The 10,935-nt window shown below is 37.4% G+C and overlaps 2 protein-coding genes and 1 long non-coding RNA gene across 3 annotated transcripts in view; 1 reads left to right on the top strand and 2 right to left on the bottom strand.

Annotated features, from left to right (window-relative positions):
- The window catches only part of LOC138404081 (uncharacterized), an 87,942-nt gene that overhangs the window by 27,525 nt on the left and 49,482 nt on the right, over positions 1-10,935 (bottom strand). The window lies entirely within an intron of this gene.
- On the bottom strand, positions 67-8,007 carry Tbce (Tubulin-binding cofactor E). Its single transcript, XM_034981903.2, has 7 exons — positions 7,541-8,007; positions 5,710-5,816; positions 4,953-5,132; positions 3,542-3,956; positions 2,250-2,381; positions 1,422-1,578; positions 67-729 (listed from the first exon to the last, which is right to left on the bottom strand). The coding sequence occupies exons 1-7, from the start codon at positions 7,886-7,888 to the stop codon at positions 416-418; spliced, it is 1,653 nt and encodes a 550-aa protein (XP_034837794.1). The 5' UTR covers positions 7,889-8,007; the 3' UTR covers positions 67-415.
- Positions 8,688-10,935, top strand: part of ena (ENAH actin regulator enabled) — an 85,626-nt gene continuing 83,378 nt past the window's right edge. The window contains exon 1 of the transcript XR_011238181.1: positions 8,688-9,374. The gene's annotated coding sequence lies outside the window, so the exon portion shown is untranslated. The remainder of the gene's footprint in view (positions 9,375-10,935) is intronic.

Below are 10,935 nucleotides of genomic sequence, written 5' to 3'. Positions count from 1 at the left end.
CAGATGAAGTCGCGGGCATCATCTAGTACTTAATAATTAGAAGAATGCAAAAATAAGACACAAAAAGAAAATACATAGTGGTACTTTATTTCTGTAAAATAAACTTCGCAATAAATACAGGTACATCAATAATAATTTATCATGTGGATAGTTATGTTTTTTTTTTAATTTACACAGCTATACTTTGAGCTTTGAAAAAAAAGCAATTATCGCGCCATAATTTTTTTTATAGCTTTTTTAAACTTGCTTATTACAAGGCTCTGGATTCTGGCCTCTTTAATTTTATTAATTTTTTAATTATTGGCTCCACAGATTCTTGCATCATTATTTTTTTAAATAAATGCCAGCATGGCTCTAGGTTCTAGGTTTTTGAAATCAATTTTATTTTTAGTAAATTGTGTTGCCAGTAACAAAATTATCTGAACCTGATGATGATTGTGTCACCATTTTTTATGGAAAAATATGCTAAATCTTTCATAACATTGTCCAATGTAATTTCGGCCCCTTTCATTGCTTCATCGACCATGTGTAGCGTGGGTGTTCCAGTGTTGCCTTTTGAGAAAAGTCTTTGGGCCAGTGTTACCAGTTTTTGAACTGCCATTGTGGAAGGGAATTTCTTTTTTATTGATTTTCCGTTTTCGTCTCTGAGTGTTATTTCTAAGAGTTGTGAAGTTAGTGTGGTTGTTTTTGGTTGTTTGACTAGTAAGCTGTCGTCTGGTATGCCGTATTCTGTAAATAAAACATCATTTTTTTATGCTTAAATTAATTAGAGCATTATTTGCTAGTTAAAAATGATACAACTGAATGAATCAACTAAGGAATCAACTTTTTATCCGCCATATTGAATACAGAATTACGTATTACGAGTCACGACATAGAGTATGCTCTATTTCATTTTTAACTATAGTCGACGCATTTTAAACTGAGTCGTCGAGTTATCTGTCTGTTTCGCTCGCACTTATCTACGACCTATAAGTGCGAGCGAAACAGACAGATAACTCGACGACTCAGTTTAAAATGCGTCGACTATAGTAAAGTCACAGTCAAAGTCAAAGAAAAATGATTAATTCAAAATAGGTAATAAATTACTCTTTTTGATAGTCTGATGTTGGATTTGTAAGATATAGTGGTGATAATTATTACGCAAACTTAAATAAATAAATAAAATAAAAATCTTTTTTATTCAAATAACTTTTACAAGTACTTTCGAATAGTCGGATGCACCTACCACTGGTTCGGAATGCCTTTCCTACCGAGAAGAACCAGCAAGAAACTCGGCGGTTGCTCTTTTCAAATATTTGATATAGGTACAAGATTAGATTAAAATAGGTACAAGGTTAGATTAAAACTAAAGCTACGAGGGTTTTAAACGCGCCCAGGTCTGACAAGGCCCACAACAAACAAAGTAAATCAATACTCACTATTAATAAGTTCCTGGAACCGACAGTGCTCTAGATCGAATGCCATCTTTTTCTGAGTGTCAGTCTGTGCCATTTTCCATTCCGCACCATAACGTTTCATATAGTCATATTCTGCTCCGCGACGCAATTCCCGTGTTATAGTTGAGCCGTTCAGTTCCTGAAAAAAATTATATCACCTATACTATAATACTTTTATTTTATCAACTAGCTCATGCTTGCGACTTCGTCCGCGCGGACTACACACATTTTAAACCCCTATTTCACCCCCTTAGGGGTTGAATTTTCAATTCAATTCAATTCCCAATTATTGGCTTTTAGGTGTGCCAGCTGGGCACAGAGTGTTTCGCCAGTGTCACGTTTATGGAGAAAGGCACGAAGGAGATTGTTCGGTGAGAGCGGTTGTACAGTTAAATTTTGAATACTGACGGATCGATCTGAAGTTTGGCATGCAGACAGCTATTATGGCGTAGGCATCCTCTAAGAAAGGATTTTTGAAAAATCAACCCCTAAGGGGGTGAAATAGGAGTTTGAAATTTGTGTAGTCCACGCGAACGAAGTCGCGAGCATAAGCTAGTATCCTATAAAATGATAATCCATACTAATATTATAAATGCGAAAGTGTGTCTGTCTGTCTGTCTGCTAGCTTTTCACGGCCCAACGTTTTAACCGATTTTGATGAAATTTGATACAGACGTAGCTCATATCCTGGGAAAGGACATAGGCTACTTTTTATCGCGGAAAATCAAAGAGTTCCCACGGGATTTTTAAAAACCTTTTTCCAAGCAGACGAAGTCGCGAGCATAAGCTAGTGAAGTATATTATACATACCTGGAGGTTTCCAATTTTAGCAATAATAAGTTGTGAGCCAGTGTCGTAGTCTTCATTGTTTTGTACTGGGTTCTTGAGGAAATATAGTTTTTTCAGTGACTTTAGTTTATCCAACTCGCTGACTGATCTCCACTTAAAATAGAAAAGAAAGAGAAAATCAGTAACCTTATTATAAATGCGAAAGTTTGTTTGTTTGTTGGTTTATTGGTTTGTCCTTCAATCACGTCGCAACGAACGGTGCAATGGATTGACGTGATTTTTTGCATAGATATCAGTACCCTTATTATAAATGCAAAAGTGTGTTTGTTTGTTGGTTTGTCCTCCAATCACGTCGCAACGGTGCAATGGATTGACGTGATTTTTGTATAGACGTAGATAAAGACCTGGAGAGTGACTTAGGCTACTTTTTATCCCGGAAAATCAAAGAGTTCCCACGGGATTTTTAAAAAAACCTAATTTCACGCGAACGAAGTCACGGGTATCAGATAGTTAGATATAAATATAATCCAAAGTATCAAAAAGAGTACCTAAAATTTGTACCTACTTTGAATTTTTTTGAATCTTCCATGTACAGGGTGTAACTAGAACGCTAGCAACTACATAAACACAATCCAATACCAATAAGTCCAATAACCATTTGCCTCACTTTGTAGTTTTAGTGGTTTGGTATTTTTCAAACCCGCAATGTATAGCGTGCAAAACTCGGGTCGATGCCCCACCTACGACGTGGCATTGACTCCGAGTGGCCTATTTACGCAATGTTCGTTCGTTCACCTCTGAGTCATTCAGATGTTTTATTTGCAATATATAGTAAACTTTTACAAAATATAAGATTTTTTACATATTTTTTCGCGTTTTTTTTGTAGTTATATATCAGTAATCATCCTCACCTGTCTTCATTACATAAACAACAAACAAATAAAACAATCTAATTTTCGTGGTATGTAGTATGTATAAGTCCCGCAAATCGCTAATGCGCGTTACCCCAGGCGGAGCTTCGCGCTCTCCACCCTACCCGGTGACGCTGTAGCGGCCAGTAGGGCCTACGCAGCATAGTCAATCCGAAACAACACAAAAAAACTAATGCGCGTGGCCACCATTTTAGTGACGTCAGCACTAGACTGAAGTTTCGAGCTGATGGTATATTTTTATTTCGGCTGACGTCAAAATGACGTCATTTCGATGTTAATGAGACATGGTTCCAGCGCAATAGCAATTTGCGGGACTTATACCCATTATCTATATCATGTCGATAAACCACGAAACAAGCTTAAAATTAGTAGATTACTTACATCAATAATTCTATCCCTGTTCAAAAATAGCACCTCCAAATTTTCAAAAACATCCACTTTTCCGTTCCCCGGGTTATCATTAAACCTAATTTCTGCAATGTGACAGTCATTTAAACTCATAACCTTCAGGTTCTTCAACATGCCAAGATTCATGACTTCACACCAAGAATCTATGGGATTTCCATCCAAAATCAATACTTTAAGGGCATGTAAGGTGTCTTCTGGTGGGGTTATGGTTTTAATTCTGTTGTATGCTGCCAATGTTTCGTTCACATTCGGCCATAGATGTGAGAGTGCGAGTATGTCTGACCATTCATAGTCGCATACCGAAATGTTTAGTTTTTCCATGTTGGCGAAATTGATGGATAGTTTGGTTAAGGTTTCTTCTGGCATGTCTATGGCCATACGGTTTTTGCTGGAATGAAAATGTTTTTAATTATCCATACATATTAAAACTATTCATACATAATATTGAGTTGAAAGCCATGCTTGGAGTTTATTATATCAGAAGAACCAGAGTAACATTTAGAGCCTCAATAGCTCAACGGGTAAAGGAGTGGACTGAAAACCGAAAGGTCGACTGTTCAAACCCCACCCGTTGCACTATAATTGTCGTGCCTACTCCTAGCACAAGCTTGACGCTTAGTTGGAGAGGTAAAGGGAATATTAGTCATTTAACATGGCTAATATTCTTTAAAAAAAACTGACATAATTCAACGGGTTGTGAAGCTGAAGTGGCAATGGCTAGGGCACATAGTTCAAAAAACCGACCGACGTTGAGGTCCCAAGGTGCTAGAATGGCGACCTCCCACTGGAAAGTAGTAGGGGATCTTTCAACGCTGCATTGGAAGACCCCCTAATAGGTGGCTTGACGACACCAAACGAGTTTGCGGGAGCCACTAGATTCTGACCCATTTAGATCCAATTATACAGTGTTATGTGGAAGTCGCTACAAGAGACCTATGTCCAGCAGACGTCTATCGGTTGATCATGATGATGATGATATCCTTTATATTAACGCCACACGCCACGGTCTTGCGCCGCCTGAATCCAGCGGCTCCCTGGGACTCGTCTGATGTCGTCCGTCCACCTAGTGGGGGGTCTTCCAACACTACATCTTTTGGTACGAGGTCGCCATTCCAGCACCTTGGGACCCCAACATCTATCGGTTGTACGAACTATGTGCCCTGCCCATTGCCACTTCAGCTTCGCAACCCGTTGAGCTATGTCGGTTACTCTAGTTCTCTTACGGATCTCCTCATTTCTGATTTGATCACGTAGAGAAACTCCAGGCGTAGCTCTCTTCATCGCCCGTTGAGTGACTCTAAGCTTTCTTATGAGACCCATAGTTAGCGATCATGTCTCGGATCCATAACATGCTAAAAAAAGAAGAAACTATGAATACAGCTACCTGACATTAAGCTCCCTGAGATCGGGAAGCTGTGCTGACAGCTGGATGACTTCACGCCAATTGGAGAACAGGTTCTGAGAGACATCCAGACTTCGCACGTTGGGGCACAGAGACGCTACGTCTCCAGCTTTTGCTATGTTCTGATTGCTGACGCAAACTTCAAGAAGGCGATCGAACTTTCTGTAAATAAGAATAATAAATACATTAACACAAAAACAACAACATGAACATCAATTGGTTGATGATCACGATGATTATGACTCAAAATTGATGCCATAGTTCCTTTGAAAAATGATTATGATCAAAATAATCATTTTTAATCATTTATTTATTTTGCTCAGATATGGTAGGTACATGTATATTATTTACATGGGGTCTTAAAAGTTAGGTAATCAGTTACATATCCTGCCAAGCATGGCGTGCAAAATTATTTCTAAACTAGCTGATGCCCGCGACTTCGTACGCGTGGATTTAGGTTTTTAAAAATCCTGTGGGAACTTATCAGTTTTCCGGGTTAAAAAGTAGCCTATGTCCTTCCCCAGGATATAAGCTAACTCTGTACCAAATTTCATCAAAATCGGTTGAACGGTTGGGCCGTGAAAAGCTAGCAGACAGACAGACAGACACACTTTCGCATTTATAATATTAGTATGGAGTATGGATTATCTTCATAAATTATCATGTAAATGTTATTAATAATTCAAATGTCTATTCATAGTGTATAGTTTTACCTGACCACTTCCAAAATGACACTTACTGCTTTTGGTGTATTTTCTCAAAGCCGACCATTTCAATGAAGGGAGCTCCCATCTCACGTTTCCACTCATTGATGACTGTCCTGCGATGCGCTGCCACTGTCTCATCCTGCAAATAATTTAAGTCTTCATTTTCTTAACTACTCTTCTTTTTTCGTCCAGACTTTCTTTGCGGCACTAAGTGCAGCAAAAACCCTTACATCTATAGACTGAACTTTTTTTAACAAAAAAAGAATATTAGCCATGTCATGTTAAATGACTAATATTCCCCAGTCCCCTATCCTTTCCAACTAAGCGTCAAGCTTAGTAGGTACGACAATTATTGTGCAACGGGCGGGGTTTGAACCATCAACCTTTCGGTTTTCAGTCCACTCCGTTACCCGTTGAGCTATTGAGGCTCTCTGACTTTGACTTTGCTTAGAATTAAGTTTCAGTTAAAAAGAGGCACATTTATGTAAGCAATAGTCAATGGGGCTGATTCTTTTGTACACAATCTCTAAACTAAACTAAATTAACATGTCTAAATCTAGGGCTATCCTTTTCCGCAAGCAAAATTAAAGGGATAGCAATAGATTTAGACTTGCCATTTTAGTTTAGTTCAGAGATTGTGTACAACGGAAATAGCCACACTTTCTTTTTAAGTCTTAAGTCTGAGCAAAGTCTAGGTTTGCTCTAATGATCTTGGCCTTAGACAGTCATCCATTGTAACCATAGATATAAATACTAATACTATTTACATATACTGCTAGATATGCCTTACAAAATAATAGTACTTTTTTGTGAAATTTTTATTCCCTGTCTATGATATCTTTAGTGTGCAGGAAGGTATTGCAATGCATAAGTAAGTAAACACATGTGTACTTCTATTCCTTCACTCTCATAGCCCGTTGGGATATGAACTCTCACAATCACAATTTGCTTTACTTTACTGCCTTTTAAAGTCATAACATCATTGTACCTAAATCTTATGTACTAGCCAGTTGTTAACGTTTATGCTATGTGTCCTTTAGTTATAAATCCTTTTGTATGTAAATACTTGTGTATGTGTAAATGTTGTTGGTTAGAAAAAAAAAAAAAAAAAAAAAAAAAAAAAAAAAAAAAAAAAAAAAAAAAAAAAAAAAAAATCAAAGGGTTATCAGGCACAGAACTGCCAACTTTCCATCTACTGGGAATTTCTTGTTAAAAAAAACCGGCCAAGTGTGAGTCAGGCTCGCGCAACGAGGGTTCCGCTACAGTGGTATTTTTCGACATTTAAAAACTATGATGCATAAAAATAAATCAAAATCTGTTTTAAACTTCACAGGTGAAGCCCTTTCATATGATACCCCACTTAATAGTTATTTTACTTCGAAAATTAAAATTATACTAATTTTTAGTTCATGACCACAATTAAATTTTTTTGTTTGATATAACCACAAATTCACGGTTTTCAGATTTTCCCCCTAATGTCTGCTATAAGACCTACCTACCTGCCAAACATGATTCTAGGTCAACAGGAAGTACCCTGCAGATTTCTTGACAGACAGACAGACAACAAAGTGATTCTATAAGAGTTCCATTTTTCCTTTTGAGGAACGGGACCCTAAAAACCACAATAATTTTTGGCCTAACCCCAAATTCAGAAACCTTATGAACTGCAGTCAAATTAGGTAGTCACTAGACCAACAAGACCCTTAAAGAACGAAGGAATAGTAACGATAAATATATTTATGCTAACTTATTACTCACACATCAAGTTAAGCAACTTTGTGTGGGAGTAAAGTGACACAACTTGAAATATATTACACAGTACAATACAACTGCGTACTTTAAGTTATTTATACAATTACTTACCTCCTGATCCCCGTAATACTTGCGAATTGCTTCAGCGCAAGTTCTGAGAGGAGCAATTTTGTTCGGACGTACAAAGGAACCAGCCCCTTTCTTGGTGGTTTTAAAGTACTGAATATCATCGACAAAGCCGTCGTGTTTACCCCGTTCAGCGTTATCCCATTCCACTCCATACCAGATCCCTTTATATCCCTGGACCTCCCCAATGTACTTTACAGTACCGAAATCGTCATTGCACTTCACTCGACTGCCCACGGACACTTGGTATTCAATATCCTCGCCACCGTTCACACTGTCCATGGCACCGTTACAAAATTTCGGTATTAAATCAATAGGCATCGCGCCCACCATTCTCTTCAAGTTTTCGAAAAAGGAACTGTTTATCAAAAGAAAAACAGACTAATTTTTCGGGAGAAGCACTAGGTATTGTTTGTCAAATTCACAGAGTACAGTCAAATTTTGAGTCATCTACTTGAAGTTATTGGTCTGTGGTCATCAGCTGTCAGTTTTCTTTTTATTCCATTTTATTCTACGGCTCTGGGTCTTTGCTTTTATTGAATTCGACAATAGAATTTTGGCATTGGCGTCGATTCTGATGTCTTTCTTTAAACTAGAGAGAATCTGCATCTTTTTCTTATTAATAATGCTGACAAAAGACAGAAAATTAATTTCAAATTAAAGACTAAAATGTAGTGCTTCTACATAACTAACATAGTTATTTAAACAGTAAACAGTATGTGTGACTGGCACATATAGTTACGAGGCTTGAATTTTTAAATTAAATTAAGTTTAAAAATCCTTAAATTTGAATTTAAATCTATTAAAATTCCGTGCCGTTTTAATTCCGGAGTGCGCGCGCTTCCATATAGTATTGAAAAATAATTTTTTTTCAAGGTTTTATCTTTTTTCTAACATACCCATACCGAGAATACATTGAACGTCCCTCGTAGTTCTATAGTACACAGATTATGCATGCGGAAAAAACGTACGGCGCTACGCGAGCGGCGACGACGCGAGATGACGCGAGGCGAAGCGCGAGTGCCCGAGTCGACTGGGCCCTTGACACCATAGATTAATATGTATAACTTGACACTCGCACTCGCCACTCGCCAGTCGCCGCCGCTCGCTTTCAGTCGGCAAGCGTGTAGTGCCAGTATAAAAGAGCGAAAATGTAAATGTGTTTTTTTCTGGTCGGCGGTGATGTTTTCTGGATACTCCACAGTCCGCCACACCACAGAGGACTTTTGATCACAAAAGTACAGAACACTATAACCCTAGGCGGGTGCTTTTTATTATCTCCGGATTTCCGAATACCACGGAACAGAAAATACAATACCTATTATGTACCTACCGTCACACTCATAGATCTATATTAGTCACACTCGTGTCGTAAAAAAACTTTAGCCTTTTGATATTTTTTTTTAATACTATTGTAAAATGTGTTGAAAGTACTAATACTACAGCTGTCCGTGGCGTATAAAAACCAAAAACATTTTTAGCGCAAACGTCAATTCGCCAGAGGTGTGTGAACTGTGGCCGGTGGTCTTAAACTTTGAATATTTTTAATTCGCTCGTTGTGTTCGCGCAGTGCAAGCGTCCTTCTGTCATTCGTTTCAAAATCGAAGAAGACTGAAGCCAGTGAAACTAAAAAAATTGAGCTGAGTAGTGAGCTTTTTCTCAAAAATGGCCACCCCCAATGCACTGGACGTGAACTCGAGTCGATAATACAATAAAATGTCAGTTTGTGTCTGTGATAATATGCAGTTTTTAAGTGAACAATTGTTGAGTGTCGTGCTATAGTCGGATTAATCACGACAAAGGATCCTATCAAAATGAGGTACGTACAGCAAAGTTCATCAAACCGCTGCAATTTGCGAGCTTTTCAGAAAACAAATTCTCTATTGTATGCTCAGTGCTTACATACAGAATATACACGCGTCGTTCTATATTTAAATTTAGAATATTTATTTACGCATCTGTATTCTGTTGTACTGATTCTCGCGCGGAGTTGTAATGTAAACACCACTTATCGATTTTAAATTTGCACTTTTATGAATGAGATTGCAGAAAAACAGTGCATAATTTAGAGCAGGAATCGTTCAAGCGTTGAATAGTGTAAGAAAACGTCTAACTCGGGCGAGCTATCGATTTTTTCAACTTATAATATTATCTTGGGGTGCCCCACACGTCGTATTGTATAGTGTATTTTTGTCTTTCCCTTTCATTTGTTTGTTTGGCCTTGAATTTATTAAAGTGCATTCTATATGGGGGCGAAATTACTTCTTAGAAATGGGGTGCTTCTATAGGATGACCCTATATAGGTCCACAAGGGTTGGTTTGTGAGTAATAACACCCCAGTCCCCACCCATTTGAAATAAGAACATTGGCACGTTCCATTTTCAAATTAAGTACTTTACAATTTTGACAATTTTGCCTTATCTAAATCAATACTTATAATTAATTGTTTTATATAAATGAATCTGGACTCTGGTGGTTTTGATTAAATACTAAAATTAGGTAATCTTATGATTATCATTATCAGCTTACATGATAATTTCCAAACAATTTTTTCTTATCATAAACATTGTTTTATTATGAGTACATCAAAAGACCCACCTGTGTGTTTATTGCTGTTTATATTATTTTTTAATAATCAAGTTACTAGAAATATCATATATTCATATATATACATATCTTCTTAGTCCTGGGTTTCTTTTCCATACTTAGAAATGAGAAATAATACATAATATCTTACTCAATACAATAAAAATTATTGAGTTTCATAGTATTCTAATAATATGAGTTTTTTATATATGAGACTCATCAATATAAATTTAAAGAGGTTAAGCTCAGATGTAATTCCAAAGAACTTTGCATTTAAAAATCAAGTCCTATATTGAAACGATTCTTAAAGGGCCATCTGCTTGACCGATTTATATAAAATTTGGTACAGAGGTAGCTTGTAACCCGGAAATTGACGGCAACTTTTATGCTGGAAAATAATGCTTGTGACTTCGTCCGCATGGATTTAGGTTTCTAAAAATCCTGTGGGAACTCTTTGATTTTTCGGGATAAAAGTAGCCTATGTCCTTCCCTGGGCATGTGAAGCATGCTGCACATCAAACTAAAAGACAAGTGGAGACTGACCAAAATTAGAAAGACCACAGGTGTGACAGATGTCTCAAAAAGAATTAAGAAACTTAAGTGGCGTTGGATTGGCCATGTGATCAGATCTTCAAAGGATAAATGGACCAAAGAGGTCACATACTGGTACCCCAGAGATGGGAAGAGAGCGAGATGACGGCGAGAGGATTGGCGTTAGATAGGGAAAAATGGAGAAGTCTAGAGGAGGCCTATGTCCAAAGAGGTCAACCTGAACAGTAAATTGCTGGTGTTAC

Source organism: Maniola hyperantus, chromosome 25 (genome assembly GCF_902806685.2).
Source record: "Maniola hyperantus chromosome 25, iAphHyp1.2, whole genome shotgun sequence".
In the NCBI taxonomy this organism is placed as follows: domain Eukaryota; kingdom Metazoa; phylum Arthropoda; class Insecta; order Lepidoptera; family Nymphalidae; genus Maniola; species Maniola hyperantus.
This window is presented reverse-complemented; position numbering and strand designations above follow the sequence as displayed.

Bases quoted from the DNA above. Each gene is read 5' to 3' on its own strand.
- Tbce (XM_034981903.2), bottom strand. From the start codon at position 7,888: ATGGTGGGCGCGATGCCTATTGATTTAATACCGAAATTTTGTAACGGT. The intron at 5,817-7,540 runs GTAAGTAATTGT...AATTATTTGCAG, and splicing joins AGTATTACGGGGATCAGGAG to GATGAGACAGTGGCAGCGCA. The intron at 2,382-3,541 runs GTAAGTAATCTA...TTCTATTTTAAG, and splicing joins ACAGGGATAGAATTATTGAT to TGGAGATCAGTCAGCGAGTT.